At 41.0% G+C, this 22,690-nt stretch overlaps 1 protein-coding gene across 1 annotated transcript in view; it reads right to left on the minus strand.

Moving 5' to 3' along the window:
• The window catches only part of COL11A1 (collagen type XI alpha 1 chain), a 239,140-nt gene that overhangs the window by 20,118 nt on the left and 196,332 nt on the right, over positions 1-22,690 (minus strand). The window contains exons 54-57 of the mRNA XM_032797054.2: positions 19,492-19,545; positions 6,681-6,734; positions 5,992-6,099; positions 5,853-5,906 (exon numbers count right to left, since the gene is read on the minus strand). Of these exons, the coding sequence (XP_032652945.1) occupies positions 5,853-5,906; positions 5,992-6,099; positions 6,681-6,734; positions 19,492-19,545 (270 nt within the window). The remainder of the gene's footprint in view (positions 1-5,852; positions 5,907-5,991; positions 6,100-6,680; positions 6,735-19,491; positions 19,546-22,690) is intronic.

Raw genomic sequence — 22,690 nt, forward strand, 5'->3', positions numbered from 1 at the left:
TTCATCTGCAAATTTGACACCATCAGCTCAGGGTTGAACAAAGACTGTGAATGGCTTGCCAACTACAGAACCAGTTTCTCCTCCCTTGGTTTTCACACCTCAACTGCTAGAACAGGGCCTCATCCTCCCTGATTGAACTAACCTCATTATCTCTAGCTTGCTTGCATATATATACCTGCCCCTGGAAATTTCCACTACATGCATCTGATGAAGTGGGTATTCACCCATGAAAGTTCATGCTCCTAAATGTCTGTTAGTCTATAAGGTGCCACAGGATTCTTTGCTGCTTTCATTAATATACGTCGCTTCTGATTGAAATTGGGCATTTAAAATAGCCTCAGGACAGGTCTTTTAACTATACATTTTATTTTAAATCCTCTGGGACATTTTTGCTACTTAAAAGTGAAAAAGGATGTTTAATGACCAGTAAATTTTTGTTTTAGAAGAAGAAAGATGGTTCTTTGATTAAGGTACAGACTCTGGGTTCAGTTCCTGACTCATCCACAGATTTCTTGTCTGATCTTGAGCAAGTCACTTAATCTCTGTGCCTCAATTCTCCCTCTGCACAAAGGGGATAGTAATAGTGTCTTTCTCCCACTCTTTGTCTTGTCTATTTAGATTGTAATCTCTTCAGGAAGGAGCTGTCTTTTCTTTTTGTGTAGTGTCAAGACCCTGATCTTGCTTGGAACCTCTAGTGATACTTTTTACTGGTGACACAGGTTTCAGAGTGGTAGCCGTGTTAGTCTGTATCAGCAAAAACAACGAGGAGTCCTTGGGTTACCTTAGAGACTAAATTACTTTTATTAATTTATTAATAAAATTTATTATTAAAATTTATTAATTTTGCCTCTGTTGATACTCACACCTTCTTCTCAACTGTTGAGAATAGGCCACTTCCACCTTGATTGAATTGGCCTTGGTAGCACTGACCCCCCACACTTGGTAAGGCAACTCTCATCTTTTCATGTGCTGTAATATATATACTGATTACTGTATTTTTCACTCCTATATCTAATGAAATGGGTTTTATCCCATGAAAGCTTATGTCCAGATAAATTTTAGTCTCTAAGGTGCCACAAGGACTCCTTGTTGTTTTTTCTAGTGATACTGTAATACATCGATTGAGAGACGTTACATCACAGTCCATTGGGAGAAACAATTCCAGCCCTGAGAAAAGTATAAAAACGTTCTGAAGCTCTTTCTTGTTTATAGGGTAAAATCATGGGTTTTGAACATTTGCAAAAATCTATGTTAGTCAAACAGAATGTGCCCATAAAATGTTGCAATCAACGAAAAAAAAATCTACTCTTCTAGTTAAGATAGACACAAGAAAGTGAAAAGGTGTTTCAGAGGTGAAAGTCCGAGCAAGGTCTAATTCAGGAAGTATTTTATTTTAGATGATGAATTGCACATTTTCTCAGCCACATTTGTAAAAGCTGTGAGAACTTGATGATAAGCTCTGCAGCTGTTATTGCTAAAATCCAACCCTCAGTACCTGGCTTCAGAAGTGAGGGGGAAGTAGGGCAGGAATCCTCTTCACAAAGGATGTGTGGAACATCTGTATAGTTAATCTGCAAAAGCTACTTCAGTCCTAGGGCCTATGCAGGGGTACCTATCCCTGCCAGGCCATGAGAGGAGGGGAAGGTACAGAGAAATCCCTCCTGCCTTCTGACACTCATCCAGCCTTCTCACTTAAGCATGGTTGAACCACACCATTTCTGCAATAAAAGAAGGGACTGAATTTGCCCCTTGTGGCATCAGCATCTTGATGTGATGTGGTTGTGTTATTGTGCACATCAGCAGCATTTAAAACTTCCAGCCACAAAAGAAACAATTGCTTTTATTTAATGTGTGACAGCAATAGGACATACCCTTGTGTGTCATTTGAGAACGTGACACTTGCTCTTTCATTTCACTCAACCATGACTGTGTCCATGTTCTATGTCAAAGCCTTCATCCCTAACATGTCATTCTGGAAATGTATTAAACACCTTCTGTTCAGCATCAGAATATGTATTACCTCTGCCTGACAGCTGAGCAGCATCATCTCAGAGGCAGACCTTCTAGAACTTCCTCACGACTAAAGCCAGAGCAAGTCCTGAAAACTTCCAATCTTCCAGTCTTCCCGGGCCCATTTTCTCTCTTGAAACCCACCAACTTTCTCTCTTCCCACCTTGCAGAAAGAGCTGTAACTAGCTATTTTTGTGCTTGACACAAGAATATAAAATTGCGCCCTCCCCACTCCATATAATTTCATAGTAGTTACTTTGTAAAAGAAGAGAAAAATACATAAATAACAAGAATAATAATGGTAATAGAACATTTATTTATTTTAATCATAAGATCCATGTGCAAAATCAACTAAATACATATAAGGTGTGCATCATAGTGCATCATGAACTGTGGGGGTCAGGGCTCCCAGCCTGGCGCAGGGGTCAGGGTCAAGGCTTGCCTTGCAGCCGCACACTGGGGTGAGGGTCAGGGCTCACAGCCCGGCGCTGGGGTCGGGGCTCACAGCCCAGGGTTAGGCTCGCAGCTGCACACTGGGTTTGGGACACGCAGCTGCGCACTGGGGTTGGAGTCAGGGCTTGCAGCCGCACACTGGGGTTGGGGTTAGGGCTCACAGCCGTGCATTGGGGTCAGGATTCGCAGCCGCGCACTGCGGTTGGGGTCGGGGCTTGCAGCCGCACACTGGGGTCGGGGCTCACAGCTGCACGCTGGGGTCGGGGTTGGGGGTCACAGCTGCCCACTGGCGTCGGGGCTCGCAGCCGCCCACTGGTGTCGGGGCTCACTATCCAGCACAGGGATTGGGGTTGGGGCTTGCAGCCATGTGCCGGGGTCAGGGCTCACAGTCTGGCACAGGGGTTGGGGCTCACAGCCCGGCGCAGGGGTCAGGGTCAGGGTCAGGGCTCGCAGCCTGGGGTCAGGGCTCGCAGCCTGGCATAGGGGTCAGGGTCAGGGCTCACAGCCTGGGGTCAGGGCTCACAGCCTGGGGTCAGGGGTCAGGGTCAGGGCTCGCAGCCTGGGGTCAGGGCCTGCAGTCTGGCACAGGGGTTGGGGCTCACAGCCTGGCACAGGGGTTGGGGTCGGGGCTCACAGCCACGTGCCCGGGTTGGGGTTCACAGTCCGGCGCAGGGATGGGGTCGGGTCTTGCAGCCATGTGCCGGGGTCGGGGCTCACACTCCAGCACAGGGGTTGGGGCTCGCAGCCCAGCGCAGGGGTCAGGGTCACGGCCAGGGCTCGCAGCCTGGGGTCAGGGCTCGCAGCCTAGTGCAGGGGTTGGGGTCGGGGCTCACAGCCTGGCGCAGGGGTCGGGGTCAGGGCTCACAGCCACGTGCCCGGGTTAGGGCTCACAAGTCTGGCACAGGGGTCGGGGTCGGGACTCGCAGCCCGGAGCAGGGGTCGGAGTTAGGGTCAGGGTTTGCAGCCATGCACTAGGGTTGGGGCTTGCAGCTGCACATCCCTGTTGGGGTCAGAGCTCACAGCCTGGCAAAGCGGTCAGGGCTCGTAGCCCCACAGCTCCACATAGGGGTTGGGGCTCGCAGCTATATGTCGCGATCGGTGCTCACAGCCTGGCGCAGGGATCGGGGCTCGCTACCCCCCACATAACCAGGTCGGAACCCCCAGTTTGAGAACCAATGATTTATAATTACTGTAGGGTGTATTCTATTTCTTTTCTATTTACATTGTACATTTGTCATGACGCTATGTGCATATTATGTGATTATAATTTTTCATAAAATAATAAGAATTTAAAACTTAACTTGTCTTTTTCTGCACCCCTCAGTTTTGCGCGCCCGAGGCAAGTGTCTCACTCACCTCACCCTTGTTACGGCACTGCTTGCAGATGTCTGTACGCATCCTCAGAAGGTTTAATAGCAAATCAAATTCTTTCTAGGACTGCAGACTGGGCTAATACAATGTATCTAGTCAATCCAGATGAATCTCAACTCAACTATTTTGGCAAGCGAGAGACCTGAGACCTCTCTAATAGCCAGATCGCCTTTGCTTAGCTGCAGAGACCCAGACCATCTAGCCAGGTATTGTAGATTTAAAATTTAGATTTGTATACTTATAATACAAGGCTGGATTGAGAACAGCAACAACTTCTTTTTCTATTCATTATGAAGGACGTATTAAGAAAATTATGCCACTACTTCTATTGACTACTAGGACTTCTATGTGCTTCCTTTCCTTTGGCCTTCTTTATTAATGTGCAGTAATATTAATTTGGCCATTGAGCCATATTTAAGAGATAAAGGAGTATTAAATACCACTCAGCAAAAGACAAACATTTTTTTTTTAAATTTCCTGGGGTTGTGGTGATTGGGCTGAGTATGACTTAATTTGTGGAGTATTAGTTCCTTGCTTTGCAGCCATATCAATATTATAGTCACAAAACATAGTTTGATGACTAATAAACTGCTCTGAAATAACAATAAAACAGAAAGCATATTCTGAGACTTAGCTAAAGAGTTAACACAACAGTTCATCATGAAAAACAACTTTGCAGCAGGCTACAAAGACCTGTAGGTTTTCCCCAATAATGCACTGTGCAGGAGTGCACTTTTGCTAGTTTCTTTCATGAGCAGCTGTTTATACAGTAGGTGATGATTCCAAATTATCTTTCCATTTAATCTTAAATGCTTGGGGAGTAATAAGGACAAATATTATAGTAGCCCCAAAAATGGATCTGAGGCTGTGGTAAGGGCAGGATAAAGTAGAATAGTAATGTAACAGCTCAGAGTCCAAATGGAGAAGAAAATGAGAAAATAAACCATGTAACAACATGCAGGCTGCTGTGCAGTATAAAAATGAAGACTTGATGAGCTACATTGAGTAGTTTCTCAGGATGACACCCCTCATCTGTGACTTCTTTGAGACAGCTTTTTAGGATGAGATTTTAAAGGGCCCTACAGGACTTTGGTGTCCAAAACCCGTTGACTTTCAATAGGTGTTAGGTGCCTAATTCCCTCAAGCCCCATTGAAAACCTCAGCCATAAACTATTTCTTGGGCAAGGAATAGTGAATTAAAGATGGAGTATGGCTCTGCCTTGCTAGGAAACCCTCTGATGCTGAATTTTCTTGAGTTTCAGTGATTAGTCAGATGCTCTAGTCTTTTGCACCAGAAATTACATGTACCTACATGACCTCTATTACCAGCAAAGGCTGCACTGAAATCACTAGTGCCAAGGAAATGTTCTTTTACCAGGATTATTTTTTTTCTGTGTGGTTTCTGCTGTTATGAAGGCCATAAGGCCTTACATTCATTAGTGCTTGTTTGGAGACAAACACCTTTTTGGATAGTATACATTCTTGCACTTGTATATGTTGGTTTTTATTCTAATATTGGCCAGAGGACCAGTCTTATGCCAATGTAACTCCACTGATTCCAGTGGATAAAGCAGTTGTAAAGCAGGCACTCAATATTTTCAAACACAGAAGGATAAAAACCTTGTAACCACCGATTTGTACTATCAGTTTCCCCAGAATGTATACGGGGACCTTAACAGTACATTTTTAAGGATTTTTCCTCTTTGGGTATGTCTACACTACCCGCCAGATCAAACCAGCGGGGGTCGATTTATCGCATCTAGTCTAGACATGATAAATCGATCCCTGAGCACTCTCCCATCAACTCCTGTACTCTACCGTCACGAGAGGCACAGGCAGAGTCAACAGGGGAGTGACAGCAGGCAACTCACCACAGTGAAGACACCACAGTGAGTAGGACTAAGTATGTCGACTTCAGCTATGTTATTCACATAGCAGAAGTTGCACAACTTAGATTGATCCCCCCCATTGTAGACCAGGCCTTTGACATAACATTGGAAGGAAGAAAGGATACTCACCATAGGACCAGGTGGTCCATCCTGACCTGATGCTCCAGGTAGACCTTGTTCTCCCTATAAGAAACAATTAAGATTCCTTAAAAAGTGGATATACAAGATAAAAAAGATAACAATATTGCTATATACTCAATGAACTTACCACAGGGCCAGGAATACCACGGAGACCCTCTGGACCAGGTTTTCCTGAAGGTCCCTGAGGACCAACTGGTCCTGTTTTTCCAGGTGCACCTTCTGACCCAGGTTCACCCTACAAGGAAGCACATATCAGATCACATTATTAATGGAGCTGATTATCCATGGCTCGGTATGGGTGCACAAGAGAGACAGAGGGCACAAGGAATTTTTCGCACCCTTTTCTAAGAGATGATCACAGTCTGAAGCTGTTCCCCTCAGAGCAGACTTGGCCCCTGACTGATAACTGTGATAACCTGCACTAAAGTTTATGAGATGGACATGACCATGTTCTCCCCTTCTTTTCTGCACTAGTGAGATGACCTGGCCTTGCATTTGTGAGCAGCACACACAGCAAACCATCAAATACCTCTAGAAGCTTCCTTCCAGGGGGATGCCTCTGTACTGCCCCCTACTGTAGACTATGCATTAAACACAAATTAATTGTGCCGCAAAATTAAAGCAAAAGAATTTCACAATTTATATATTAAATGTAGGCCCTTTAATTTGAGTTATTTACAACTTAACTGTGATTACTTTGGTAGGTTTAAAATATCACATACAGTCTGTAGAATAAATAGCTTAGAAAAAGCATGATTTAGTTTTTGGAATGGTTTTTGTATTTCACTGTTTGGAACAAATGGTCTTATATATTACCTTTGCACCTTTTTCACCTTGTCTGCCCTCAGCACCAGCTGCTCCAGGAGGGCCCTGTAAAGGAAGGAAAAGGTATAAGGTATGAAATAAATACTGGTTCATAATTATAGTATATTAAAATTACATTAAAGTGGTGAAAATATGATTTGGAATGTTCTTACAATTTCCTATATATCAGTGAATAATAAAATTGGCAAATGTTAACAATAATATAAATAAAACATTTCTTGACCATTTTATCAATAAAATGAAAAATCCCTCTTACCCCCCATTAAACCCTTTTTTTTATTTTCTTACAGTTTATTAGGAGCTTACAAGAAATAATTGACTAGAAAAGCAACTACCCTTTATAAACACAGAGCAAAAAAAACACCACAAATAAATATATAAGATGAACATTTATACATCAAAAGACACAGGGAAATTTTATAAAAGTTAATGGAAAAGGCAAATAATATTATGTACTAAAGATGGGATTTCCAAACATGCTGAATGTCTGTCTAAATCCAATCCAACTGAAGTCAATGGGATTTCTACCACTGACTTCAGTAAAAACCTAGGTATTATTATATTGTGCCATTGTAAGGATAATGGTTCATGATTCATACTTCTTCACCCTCTAAGTCCTCTATACAGAAATTATATCTATTTGTCTAAAATGTTAGGCTGCAAATCTGGATGTTTCTGCCCTGGATTTTGCACAGAGTGTTGTGGAACAGTGATGAGGTTTAGCTGTAGAGCCACATGGTGGGACTTGGGAAGGGCATGCCAACGTTCTGCGCAGCTACAGACATTACTATCCATTTTTAAAGGACATTCTTTTTTTTAAAAAAGGATATTTTTCTCCTCCCAAACCATAAAAAGTTTAATTTTCAAATCAGGGTATTTATATACACAGTTCCTGTTACTAACAGAAGCTGTATATGAAACTTTAGCGTACTGTACTGAAAATACTCACCTTGAATATCCTTAAATCTTTAAGATAAGAGACCACCTGGTTTTCATACAAGGCTAGTTTTTAGCTTGAGAATGTTCTTCATTACAACCAGATATTTCTTGCCTATAGCCATCGGCTGAAAAAATAGAAACTTGGAAAACTTTCTCTGTAAGCGTCATATGTCCATCTGTCTTATGAACAGTACAGAATATACAAATTGCTTATTTTTAGTTCTTAAAATGTTCAGTAATATGAACAAATCCAGGAATTTCTATTTACATTCTGCGCTTCCATTAAGAATGATCAGGTATTGAGCCTTCAGAAAGGGCCAAATTCAGAACTTAAACAGCAAATACATTCTCAGTTTTATGAATGTGTGAATAGTTTTAAAGTTAAACATATACCTAAGTGCTTTGTTGGATCAGGGCCTTGTGACAGATATGGCAATCTACTGCAATACCTTTGGGAGGTTCTACTTGATTAAGTTTATGTATAATAGTGTGCCAGGGATTGTATGTAATTCTATGGGGGAGACTGACCACAGCCCTCCAAGAACTAAGAACATTGAGTTTGTGTTGGAGGGGTGGGGGGAAGCGATTGGCAAATTCACTCAGGTTGTAACATCTCCAGAGATTTATTACCCCCTCGAAAGGCTTAATTTGGAATCTCCAGTGACTAGCAGACAAAGAAGGGACTTTTGGATAAATCATCTCAGATTAAACTGACTCCGGGCCTTCTTCCTGATCCAGCAAACAGATGTAACAAAGGAAAGGGGGGCAATCCTTAAGGAAGGGTTGGATGGACCGACACCTGACAGGGCCGAGGATTGAAGTCAGGGTGATCTCTGGAAAGTTCATTAGCATGTGTGTAGGTTCTTTTATTGTTTTCAATATATATTTTTCGGGAATGATTTTACCTTAAACATAAATGTGGTTTCTTAGAAAGGGCAGTGTGATAATGTATAACTGTGGACATTTATGCTGTTTATATCCTCTGGAGAGAAAGCAATATAAAGATGTCGGCAATTTAGATCATCTGGCTTGCTGGGAATAACACAGTGTAGAAAGGAACTGTACAACCTGGAAAAACCCCAGTCAGAAGGGAGAGAGACATAGGTCTCTGCCCAAGAGAGGTGATGGTTGAGGAGCTGTAAGCCAAGAATGGTTGCCCTTGCTGGACTAAGCAGGTGGAGAGGGGGAAGAAATACAGTTGCCCTGAACTATGACAGACATTGCTCCTCAATCTAACTTAATTAAAGCCTACTTATATTATGGCTGAATTTGGCCTGAGCTGTGTCGCAGCCTGACACATTATGCTGTCTATTATATTGATGCATATCTAGAGCAATTCCTGATTTACCCTAATGCTCCAAGTATTTATCATGAGTACGGAACCATCACTCATTCACTACAAAAATGAAGCCATCTCTCTGATGGAATGTAGCACTCACTATTTTCCAGCAATACTGTACAAAATTTTCTGCTAAAAGGAGGAGTGAAGTAAGCCTTTCCCATTGAATTTACTGCAACCAGAATTAAATTACCCCAAGTTGGACCTTGGCCACTCATTGTGGTTAATACTATCTACTCGTGTGAAAAATGTTGTGGGATTTTTGTAATAACTGCTGGCTCAGTTTTACAAAGCAGCAGCACAGTGCTCCCTAACCACAACCGAAAGGGCTAGTTTAGTACTAACTCAAAGGAATAGGAGGAATATATAGTGTCCCCAACACCTAGTAGCACCAATATCTAGTTTTTATTTTTATTTTTTTTCAGATCCAATATCCAACAATGCTTAGCTACCAAGAGCTGAGAAGATCATAGTTCAAGATGATCATAAGTAAAAATTATCAGCGGGAATATAAATGCACTTAGAAACATTTTAAAGACAGGAAGATTTTCTCTATTATGAGCTAATTTACACATTGATTCTCTTTACCACTTGATAGTCATTTTTGCTTAAGTTCCTAAAAAGGTTAAAACCAACCCTTTTCAGTTGGAGAAGCTGAAAGGAGTTGAGTGCAGTAGTATTTCCTTGAGAAATATGTTCCCTGAATAATCTAAGCCTGCAGCTGCAACATCAATTAGCAGGGCTAAAATCACTGTGATCGCTAAATTATAAATACAATGAATCGTGATTGCTAAACAAAGGGGGTGCATTCATTATCAAACAGTGCTAACGCTGCATCAAGCGCAAAGTGGCTAAATGAACAGCACTTTCTAACAGACTCTGATTGCTAGCATGGAACAGATGGTGCTTCTGCAGAAGAAGACTTCTAATTATTATTTATCTTACTTTCCTAGTCTTGAATTGTTGTAGTGTATGATAAATTTTAACTGACACAAAAGTTCTCAATAACAACTTGAAATTAACGCCTGTTTTTTTCCCAGCTATCACAGTAATGTTTATGATTGTATGCTATGCTTCCATGTGGACTTATTGTCAGTTACATTCCACACATGACTCTGAAGCAGATAAAAGAAACTTTTTCCAATTTTGATGGTATATTAACATTGTAGGTGGATTTTCTTGTCTGCATTTTTTCTGTTTCAGAATTTCCTTATAATCATTGAAAAATTCTATGCACAGTGATCAGTCATCTGATTGAAATATGCTTCTTAGTGAAGATAGCACCATTAATTATTTTCATGACACATAACCACTGTTCAGCTATTTGTTATGTTCAGAATACCTTCTATGTATTTTTACTCAAGGGAAAGAGGAACTCAGTTTCATTTTCAAGTGCAGTGGACATCCTGATGAAGCAGCAATGTGCTATACTCACAATGCGGAAAAAAACTACATTTTTTTCAAAATTCTGCCTATTATTGAAAGTGACATGTAAAAGGGTCTAACTGACCAAGTAGTTACCTTGGTTTCTGATTTTCAAATGTCAGAAGCCTGCTATCACATACCATCTAAATCTATTATCTTATGGAAAGCAGGCTGTATGCATTCTGGTTTTGAACAAAAATATGGCCAAATCATATGCTGACTTTTCTTTAACCTTTTACCTTTACATTTTTAGAGTGATGCATGGAGTTTTAGCTGCAAGTGATCCAGGCATCTACTTGATACCCATAAAGCTAATATGCCAGAATGTGAGATGACATAGTGCTGGAAAACGCCCCCAAACCTTTTCGGTGAAAAGCTGAAAGGAGACTAAGAAAAAAAACACCCACTGCTTGAGAGTCCCAGTTTAGTCTGCCTGCTTTAATTGTTACTGAGTCTAAATACCATTTGTCTTTTAAGAAAGTAATGGAAAGTTAGTATCCCATTATTCAGTGGCATCCTTTCTCCCTTCCTGTTCAAACTTCATCAGCCAAAATCAATTAATTCAGATTAGATAGTATGGGCAGCAGTTAGTGAAACATTGCAGAATCTGTATGTGCCCACCAAATCTGTATGTGCCCACCAAGATATTGTAATCAACAATATACTGCCATAGTTTAATCACTGATTGATTTTCTGGAAATTAAGATAAATGTCCAAATCAAGATTCTGAACAATGAGATACTTAGCTTCCTTTCAGATTTTCAGCTTGTCACCATTTTGGCTTACCAACCATATATCTGTCAATTTTTGTGGCTTTTCTACTAATGACAGTATCCCACTATCTTTAATTGAAATAGTGAAGCTGAAAAAGAATGCATCTCTTTGGAAACACAAGGCTTAAAAGAAAATGTTGGTCGCTCCAACCCATTATTATAAACAAACAGCAAAGGTTGGATGGCAAAACCCTTACCATCCATGCAGGAGTGCTTCCAGCTTTTTTGGTGCCCTAGGTGGCGGAAGGTCCTGCCCGCAAAATACCAATGACGAACGAGGCGGCCGAAGATCCAGCCACCGCGGTCACTGCCCCCCAAATGTTAGCACCCTAGGCAACCGCCTAGGTCACCTAATGGGTTGCGCTGGCCCTGTGTCCATGATAATTTGGTGCCTCTTTGGTTGCCACATAAGAATAATTAGCATTATGAAGTACTTTCCATCTTCAAAGCATTTTACAAACATTAACTGCTTCTCCCCACACACCTGCAGTGTAGAACAGTTTTATTATCCTTATTTTACAGATGCTTAATTTCCCTGAGAAATTACATGTACCTACTGAGTTAGAGGGAGCATGTATCAGAGGGTGTGTGCTGACTTCTATCAAGATAAACCCTGTCAGAAGCTCCTGAAGGTAGGAGAAAAAGTAGTCACAGTATCCCCTCCACAAGGATTAGGTACCATTCATACAGTAAATGGTAATTGCAGGTGTGGAGGTATGGCCAGGGCAGTGATTGGACATGTCCACTGAGCTGCTTCTGCTAAAGGTCTTGTCATTAAAATAAATAAATAAATAGATCAGATATGTAAAATATACAGTAAGTTATTACTGCCTCTTTGAGGCCCTTTTTCAGTAAAGTAGTTAACCAGGCACTTAAATCCATTTCTCTTCAGAAACGCACCTAAGCACATGCTTAAGTCCCCTACACTTCAATGGAACTTAAGCACATGCTTAAATTTCAGCATATTCTTAAATGCTTAAATGCCTGATTCTACTAAAAATATTAATCCCTGCTTCAACCACTTAGCATGCATTTCTATTTGTATCATGACATTTACTTCTTAAAAATTCCTTTTATTTCCATCATGTAGGCTACAATGACTGAATAGAAAAATATAATGCTCTGAAATATTTCGTTTAGCTGCTGCTAAGCTTCTTTCAGTAAGAGAATATGAAACTGCTCTTGGCTTTATACAGCTAGAATGATCATTTCAGCATTAAAATTCCATGCTTTTTTATTGCACAAGTTGTCCAATCTACTAGTACCTTAACAAATGTACACCAAAAATATCACAAAACCGAGAAGAATATACATATTGGACAAATTACAATTTATTTTTCTTTCTACCTTGAATAATAATTAGGGTATTCTCCTATGTTTATACCATGGTCGCTCATAATCAATATTAGCAAACTATTCTGGGCTTGCCTAAGGAACAGCAGAAAATATTTTTGGACACACACCTTTCATTTTGGAAATACTTCTACTCCTCATTAGAGCCTGAGAATTTGAGATTGTTCTTTTTTTTTAAAGTAGGTGTTTAAACTGATTTTCCCCCTATATGTTTGATAATTCTTCCCTAGGTTTAATCATAATGAAATTTCTTAGAAAAACCTATAAACAGGGAAGCAATTTACACTGAATAAAATTTAGTTTGTCAACTAAATATCCCTGGATTATAAAAATAAAGAGGGTGTGTAACAATTCTGTATTGCACATCGTGCAAAGTCTCATTGGATAAGATTTCCAAAAGTACTCAGCATTGTCCTAAATCAGCTGTCACTGGAGTCCACAGGAGTTCATCACTGGATTCAACAGAAGTAGAACCAAGTCAATATTGACTCCTTTATTAAAAACATATTGAATGGGCGTGACTTTCTAATCAACTGATATTTTAGGGCAGATAGCTCGCTTCACTCCTCTCTTGTTGCACATAATCTTGGAAAACCAGAAAATCTGTCCATTCAAACCATGAAGTTGCTGCAACTGAATGTTTCCATTGCTAGAACTGATGTCTCTAATTTTCTAAGCAGTGTGCCCACAAATTCATGCTAGATTTGCATGCACAATTACTATGATTGCTTGCACAATAGCTATTTAAATGTGTGAAGATTTCTGAACATACATTTATCTGATTTGATAAATGCATACAGTTATGAAAATTAGAGCCCATAACACGATAATAATGTTCTAAATAAATTAAAAAGCAACTAGTGTATTCAAGAATATATTTAATCATTTTTACCAACTATATAGATGATTGCCATCAGTGTACTGCCACAACATGTTCTTAAAAATGAAATGGTGGTTAGTTGACTTAGTAAAATATAGAGTATCGCTATTGTGAAACTAAATGTAAATGTAATATTTAGTTCTGAAGACACACTGCTGTCTCATAAAAACAGCTACTCTACCTGAAGCTGTTCAGAACTGCATAATGATATATATGACTATAGGTTGAGCTCAGAAAGGTAACTTTAATGTGCATCTGAATATATTAACTATGACACTCAGAATCTTCCATTATTTGGTTAGCCATAGGCTGCACACTTTCTTCTGCTGAAGACTAGACCAAAGTGAACCAGACTTTCATTGTGCCCGTGCTAGAAAAGTGCAATGCACTTTTCCTGGAAATGCCCACAAAAATCTAGGGATCTTCAGCTGTCACATCATGTACACATCTTAATATGTATTGCTCAGAAACAGCACACCACTCCGGTGCTCCAAACGTTGCATTGGCTAGCTGTTCTATTCCAGATCCAGTTCACGGTGCTGATTCTGAACATCAAAGGCCTAAGTGTGCTAATGTAATGCTGACAGACCCTGGTCATCAGTGGGTGGGATTGAACCTGGGGGCCTCTGGCTGAAATTCCCCAGGCTGAAATTCACAGCCACTGGCTCTAAATTTGGAACTCCCTACAACCAGAAATCAGGAGCTAAAGTCTTCTATGACACAATGGAAAAACCCATCTTTTTGCATATGTCCTTGCCCAGGGTATTTGGTAGCTGTTTAACTGGAGCATCGCCTAAGGAACCAATTTAGGATTGATAATATTAGGATCCAGATTTTTTTCAAACTGAGAAACCTAAAGTCACCTCATAAGCATGATTTACCATGACTGGACAGAGAAATCAGATTCAGGTAAATCCCTACCCATCCATTTTTTCAGCAAAAAGAAAACACGTTAATGAAACAGGGAACACCAGGCATTTTGGATTAAACAGTTTCATAAAAGTGGAGTGGGGAATATCTGTGTTTGTGTTCATATGTGACATACAGTAATTGATTTTGGATGAATAGGGGGCTGTGTTTGATTTGGAGGGAGGGGCAGCAGCAGCAATAAGTGATTTGGGGCAGTGACAGAAGTGATTTGGGGAAATAAATGAGGAGGAAAAGCAGGGATGGGATTTGCGAATAGACGAATGTGACTGGAAGGGAAAAGGAGGATATGCAGGAGGCAGAAAGAAAGAATGAGAAGAGAAGAGAGCATGAGTGCGAGCGAGATGCTGAGATAAACCATAGGGCCTGTATGTATTGGGTATCCGGGAGGTGGGCGAGTGGGCAGAAGCCCTCCCACTGCTAAAGGATACCCCCCCAGCCTAAGGGGAGGATCCACAGGACCTCAGAAACCCACTGATTCCGGGGGACAACTAATAAAAGAACAGGGACAGGAGTGAGGTCAAAGGGTCATAAGAAGGGAACCTGACGGGGACACCGAGCAGAGAACCCCGGACAGTGCCCACTATTCCTCAAAGGTGTCAAGGGAGCCAGTGGACGCAGCCCAGAGGAACTCTGCCCGGATACGTGAACGGACCAAGGATCGAAAACAAGCCCCACAGTCACCGGAGTCTCCATTGGCCAACCTCCTCTCCTTGGTTGCGTAGATGGCCCTTTTAGCCAGGGCGAGGAGTAGGTTGACCAGGAGGTCCCGTGACTTTGTGGGGCCACGGATATGGAGTGTGTAGAGAAGAAGATGAGGTGAGAAAGTGCAGCCAGAAACGTAACAGGATATCGGTGAGGAGTCAGTATAGGGGCTGCATCCTGGCGCACTCCAATCAAATGTGCGCCAGGGTCTCCCTCACGCCACAGAAGGGGCAGGTGCCTGGGACAGGGGTAAACCGCGCCAAATACACACCCATGCTCACGGCCCCATGAAGGAGCCGCCAACTGATATCACCGGCGGGCCTTGGACCATATGGCCTGTAGCGGGGTGGTTACCCGCGCCTGCTCTTCGGGGCTTAAAACAGCCCTAGGAGAGGGCTGTGGCTGGGGCAAGAAGCCTGGGCTGATTGGGGGAAAGCAGGCTCAGCTGTGGCCATGCCCTAATCAGGCCCAGCTGGCCCCTATAAGAGGCAGTGAGCCAGGAGCCCAGACAGTCTCCCTCTGCCTGTAGAGGGAGAAGGGCCTGGCTGCAGGGAGCTAGAGACAGAGTAGCTGAGTGGAGCAGAGCTGGGGACAGGCTGGGGATCTCCAGCCTGCAAAGCCCCAGGCTGCAGCCTAGCATAAGGTCAACAGGTACTCGGGGTTGCAGAGGGCAGCCCATGGGTAGGCCAAGGCAACAGGTCCAAACCCAACCTTGCCAGTGATGAGTAGGCTGAGACTGCCATGGATCATGACTGGCAGTAGCCTTATACTGAGGCAAGGTGGGGATAGAGGGTTGGGGGTTCCCCAGGGAGGGGAGACCCAGATCAGAGGGGTATTGCTAGCAGGAAGCACCCCAGTTAAAAGGGCACCAAGGTCCAGGGAGGGACACGGTGGCCAGAGGACAGGCGGATCACCAGCCTGCAGAGGGCGCTCCTGGCTGGAAAAAGAGCTAATTCCCAAGGAGAACCAGCAGGAGGAGCCACAGGGGTGAGTCTGCACCTCTACAGGCCATATAAGAATGTGCATAGATGTGAATGAGTGGTTGAGTGGGGAGGGATTGATCAAGGAAGGGAGAGTAAAGGAATATTGGGAAAGGGAGGCCAAATGAGGATAATGGGTGAGAGTGATGAAGAAAGAATGAGAATATGTAAATGGAGTAGTCGAAGGAACCACACTTCAAGTATTAAATGCAAGCTTAGACTGCTTGTCATTTCAGAGAAAGAAAAACAAATTAGAGGGAACATTGCTTTCCAGTAATATGCGGTCTTCTTGCCACAGCTCTCCACCTTCGCAGAGAGCAGCATTACTATTGAAGTGGCATTGCCTCCTAATCAAGAAAATAGGATGTTTGCCAGCACTTCCTGATGAAGCAGATTCTACTGTATTACTTATTATGTTTAGCAAATAGTATTTTCAGTTTTTTGTCTCTAACAAAAATATGAAGCCTCAAGTCCTGCATTGTCTTTTTCAAGTATAACAGCATAGAATTCCTTATAACCAGCAAAGTTTCACATATTCATGTAATCTAGAATCTTTTGCTACAAAGTAATTTCCTAGAGAATTCAAGAATGTGATTACTTGGCAAGAGTAATACATAGTTATTCTGTTCTTTGTAGGAACAGCAAATTGGAGTTGTACAGTGCCACAAATTAGAAATGGAGTGATTGAGTTTGTGTTTTTACTCTGTATTTTTATCTAAACACAATCACACAGTATATTTATTTTGCTGAGAATAAGCGACTGCCTTTCACTGTAATAAATCAGGAAGTTGTAATCTGGTGCAGAACAAACATATTAATTGTTAATATTCAATTGAGCCATATTCCAGTTCTTCTGATAAGATTTTTAATGCTCCCATAATCATGTGAAGCATTATAAATGTGTTGTAAATTGGTGGTGCAAATAGATAAAATTAATTAAGCATGTCAGTTCACTCAAGCCTATTAAATAGACCAATTTAACTTATTTTTTTTAAACAGCTTTCAGTTTATGTTTAATGATACCATTTTTTTTTAAGTGTAAAAACTGCATCTAATTGCCTTCTGAGGCAGATCTAAAGGTTGATGTATCTATAACAGTTCTGCAAGTATAACATTTACAGGTTTCTATTAGCTGATTTGTAAGGCTTGTGAAGCTTCAAAGACCAGGAATAATAGAATGACTTCATATGTTACAGAACTGGATTTTAAAGCACAGGAACTTTGCTGAAGTTCTTACTTTGTATCAGATGCTAAAAACCTAAGATCTCTTCAATAACTGTAAGTGTGGAACTATTTACACACATTACATTGTAGGAGGCACCATAATTGATCAATCTATTGATCCGCCTTGTCCAAATCTTACTTCAGAGGGAAGGTCATATCCTACTTCCCCCACCCTTATGAACCTGGCAAATTTGTGCAATTTCTTTCTACCTCCAGTAGTTGATGGCAGGTGCCCTGAAGCACAATGTCTTGTTTTATCCTTTTAGTATCAGCCTTTAGGCATTTTTGACATCTGCAATATTTTTCTTTATTCACAGATCTCCTACGCAGGATGTCTGAGAATACCAGCGGCATAATATTCCACTTCAAATAGGTGACTCTACACTGGTGTGGTGGCAGAGCTTATCTAATAGTGTATTTGAATGCAGATTTTCAAATATGGAAAAAGGATTAATATATTTTAATGGTTTAAGAGAATACATATGTGTTTGTGACAGGGTACTATTTGTAGTGCCCTGATCCTTCAGATTGCTGCAGCACTGGGAAAAGTGCAGGCTAAATTGAAGCCAATTAATCAATTTCCTTTGGAGATTACTGACACTTGGGTGGCAACTGCTGGGCTCATGAGGCAATTGGGTCAGGAACTGGGAGAATACAAGGGGGAGAAGGAACGGAAGCGGAGGGGAGCTCAAAGGGTGAGTGTGGACTGAGGAGGGAAGGCTGTGTAGAATCTTCCTCTTGCGGTAAGTCTGTAGTATGCTGTTATAGTTTGTAAGGAAAAAATAAATACATACATGGTGAAAAGGGAAGAACCTGATGTGTTTTTGTGACTGGGAGGCCACATGAACTGCACAGGCAGTGTAGTACACTGCTCAGTGTCAGAGGAGCCCTGTGACAGTGTTACTGTACAACATAAAGTGGGTGAACTATTTGGCACAAAAGTTGTAAACAATATTGATTAAGCATTGAGAAACTAGCTGAATTAATTGACATTCGTTTTTTAAAACTGATTTAGCTGAAACTGTACCGATTCTCACTTCTACTGCAGGGAAAAAACATGCTACCTCTGAAAGCTGTTTCCTACTTTCTCAGGAAGTAACACATTTGGGAGATGGAAATAAGGCCATTCTAAGATATGAGCTTGACTGTCCCTTGTGTCTATGTTCTGCTCAGTGTTGGCAAGAAGGGGTTCTTGGAATTTGGCCAGCCTCAGCATGAAATAAAATAGCTGGGTGCTGCTCTCACTTACACCACTGCTGTAAGGTCCCTAATGTTTCAGGGGCATTCAAAAATTGCTTGAATGTCGCAAAAATATATGACTTTCATGGAAGTGTTAACAGTCAAGAAAAAGAAAAGATATTAAACCATACTCATTTTAATAATTTCTGTACCATGCAGCAACCTCGGCAGCAGTAGGGGAACCTTTCAGATTCCCATTTGTTCTTTCTGGAGACTTTTTTGCTTTTAGCTTCTGAGCATTCAGACAATAATATTTTTGGAAGATGTAAACTATCTTCTCAGAATTGTAGCAGAATATACCAGAGTTGAAAGAAATTAAGTTAATATTACATCAAGAACTAAAAACACAATAGTTTGCTGTGTTGAATACAGAAACTCCTCTTAGCTCTCAGAAAGATGTTACACAAACACTATTTTGGCTGCTGTGCCCATTATGGCCAGACTGTGATGACTCATGGAGGGGAATAGCTGTAAGGTGTTTCCTTCTCTTCCCCTCAGCATATAGACTTCCCACAACTGCAGCCCCTGCACTCTCTCAAGTGCAAGGACTGCTCCCTGCCAATATTCACACAGAGGGGGCAGCGCCCTAACCCCATTTCTCCTCCTCTCTACGTCGGACATTGAAGCTTTCCATCTGTGGACAGGCTACAAACTATTATGGGCCGTAGCAATGGTTATGCTCCTGTCTTTGCACCAGCATGCTCTAGGAGGCACTAGGCCTCCTGAATTTCAGAAAGGTGATACGCTTTTCTACACCTGATGTGGCTGCGAGGCACCGGCCTGCAATCAAGCCAGATATAACATCCTTTTCAGCACCTGCTTTTCTTTACTTTCTCTCCTGATCATCTTTTCGTATTTCTGCTGTTGAACAGTGAAAAGACCCAAACTTTTAAAAGCTAGAAACAACATATAAAATAGCAATAACATTGGTAACAAGTGCCTGAAATCCTGTTATGGGCTGATTAAGACACAATGTCTTGACCAGAGAAATGTACATAGACAAAGAGAGAAGACTTACTCTCTTCCCAGGAGGACCAGGTGGGCCAGCTTCCCCTGAAGGACCTGGTGGACCCTGTAATTGTAAACAACCCAAATTACTATTTCATGGAATCTTGGTGAATATCATTAAAGAGCAAAGGTTACTGACTTTCTTAAAAACAACAAATATATGTTGCAATTTTACAGTGCCTTTCACTGGACAATCTTAAAGTGCCTTGACAGTAGGTTAAGTCAGACAAGTGTGTAAAAATGACACTTCCTTTCTCCGCAAACCTCTTTCCTGGATCTAGGTCCTGTTTAGAGTGTTACCTGCTCATGTTACTGAACAAGACAAAATTGTACTGGTTTTTTTGCTCCTTTAGCAACAGCAAAGCATCCCAAGTCAAAAGGTGGCTGTACAAAGAACAATATAATAGCATAATATGTTAGCCTACTGTCTGATTCAACTAAAATGAGGTTATGTGCATCGATTGTCTTCACCCAAGTACAGGCTTCTACAGTGATGAAGCAGATCAGATTGTTACTGCATTGAACTGATGTTAATTTCATATACACTTTCACTATAATTCAACTACTTTTGTTGCTTTTTATATAAAAGCAAACATTCCATGGTACATAATATTTTGTATAAAACGAATTGTTAAAAATGAAGGATTAATTTCATCACTGATGTAATTCTACTGAAATCACTAGAATTATAACCAGGGCCAAATCTAGTTCAACAAATTAATATGAATATGCCAAAGATCTAATAATACATTACTTTTTTTTTTGTCTTGGCACTTAGATTTTTAAAAATTCTATAGATTATATAGTGTTGACCAGAACAAATCTTTACCACAAAAAAATAAACAAACAAAACATATGTAGGAAACCTCTAATTAAATAATATAGGAAATAAGGTAACATTTAAAAAAACACACTGGGCTTGATTCTAAACACCTAGCTATGTCTATGCAAACAAAGCATACGTGGAAACTACAGTAATGGGATTAATAGATACACCAATGACAGACAGAGATGAGTGTCTTTCTTTGAAAGAAGATGTAAGCCCTCATGGGAATTTTCCATAAAAAAACAAACCAGTTCTTTTAATCTGTAGGGTTCTGATCTAATTGAAGACAGTGGAAGTACTCTCGTGGAAGTAGATTGTTGGCCAAGCTTGAAATTTAAAAAGGATCTTAAAGGACTTAGTTACCCAAATTCCATTGATATTCAGCACCTAACTCCCTTAGGATCTCTTGGAACTCATGGCCAAGACACACGGCAGCATGGATGTTTATTTTAAAAGAAACCTGCATTATTAAAGGAAGAAAACTTTCTGAGAAATCAAGTCTACTTTTTTGTTTAGATACATGACCTCATGTAAGGCTTGATCCTATGTTCACTGAAGTAACTGGCAAAGCTCCTATTCACTTTAATGATACAGGATCAGAGTCTTATCTATTATCTACTCAAAATCCACATGTATATTGCATGACAAACTGTGATAAATTTGATGTTCATAAAAGTGGTATTTAACTCTTTCAACTTCAGGTTAGTTGGTTCTATGAATTATAAAGACCACTGCCACTAAATAAATAAATAAATAAATAAATTAAATAAAAGGTTTACTTTAAGAATGGCCATAGTGGGTCAGATCAATGGCCCATCTGGCTCAGTATACTGTCTTCTGACAGTGGCCAATGCCAGGTGCTTTAGAGGCAATGAACAGAACAGGCAGTCAATGAGTGAGTCATCTTCTGTTGTCCACTCCCAGATTCTGTCAGTCAAAGGCTAGGGACACACAGAGCACGGGGTTGCATCCATGACCATTGTGGCTAATAGCCATTTTTGAACATGTCCTTCATAAATTTATCTAATTCTTTTTTGAACCCTCTTATAGTTTTGGACTTTACAACATGTTCTGGCAATAAGTTCCACAGGCTGACTATGTGTTATGTGATCCTTCCTTTTGTTTGTTTTAAACCTGTGGCTTATTAATTTCATTTGGTGACCCCTGGTTCTTGTGTTAAATGAATCATAGAATCATAGAATATCAGGGTTGGAAGGGACCTCAGGAGGTCATCTAGTCCAACTCAGCCTTTCCTCATAAGGCATGCGGTCCAGCCCCCTAATCATTTTTGTTGCCCTTCGCTGGACTCTTTCCATTTTTTCCACATCCTTCTTGTGGCATGGGGTCCAAAACTGGACACAGTACTCCAGATGAGACCTCACCAATGTTGAATATAGGGGAATGATCACATCCCTCGATCTGCTGGCCATGCCCCTACTTATACAGCCCAAAATGACGTTAGCCTTCTTGACAACAAGGGCACACTGTTGAATCATATCCAGCTTCTCGTCCACTGTAACCCCTAGGTCCTTTTCTGCAGAACTGCTTCCTAGTCAGTCCCCAGCCTGTAGCAGTGAATGGGATTCTTCCATCCTAAGTGCAGGACTCTGCACTTGTCCTTGTTGAACCTCATCAGGTTTCTTTTGGCCCAATCCTCGAATTTGTCTAGGTCCCTCTGTATCCTATCCCTACCCTCCAGCGTATCTACCCCTCCTCCCAGTTTAGTGTCAAGTGAAGGAGTAAATAACATTTACTTTTTCACACCATTCATGATTTTATAGACCTCTGTCATATTCCCACTTAGTCATCTCTTTTGCAAGCTGAAAAGTCCCAGTCTTTTTAATCTCTCTCTATGGAAGCTGTTCCATACCCCTAATATTTCTGTTGCCTTTCTCTGTACCTTTTCCAATTCTAATATATCTTTTTTGAGATGGGGTGATCAACACTGCATGCAGTATTCAAGGTGTGGGTATACCATGGATCTATATTGTGATATTATAATATTTGCTGTCTTTTTATCTTTCCCTTTCCTAATGCTCCTAACATTCTGTTAGCTTTTTTGACTGCTGCTGCACACTGAGTGGATGTTTTCAGAGAAGTATCCACAGTGACTCCAAGATCTCTTTCTTGAGTGGTAAGATCTAATTTAGAGCCCATCATTTTGTATGTATATTTGGAATTATGTTTTCCAATGTGCATTACTTTTCATTTATCATCATTGAATTTTATCTGTCATTTTGTTGCCTAGTCACCCAGTTTTGTGAGATCCCTTTGTAACTCTTCACAGTCTGCTTTGGACTTAACTATCGAGTAATTTTGTATCATCCACAAATTTTGCCACTCACTGTTTACATCTTTTTCTAGAGCATTGATGAATATGTTG

The sequence above is a fragment of the Chelonoidis abingdonii genome, chromosome 7, assembly GCF_003597395.2.
Source record: "Chelonoidis abingdonii isolate Lonesome George chromosome 7, CheloAbing_2.0, whole genome shotgun sequence".
Lineage (NCBI taxonomy): Eukaryota > Metazoa > Chordata > Testudines > Testudinidae > Chelonoidis > Chelonoidis abingdonii.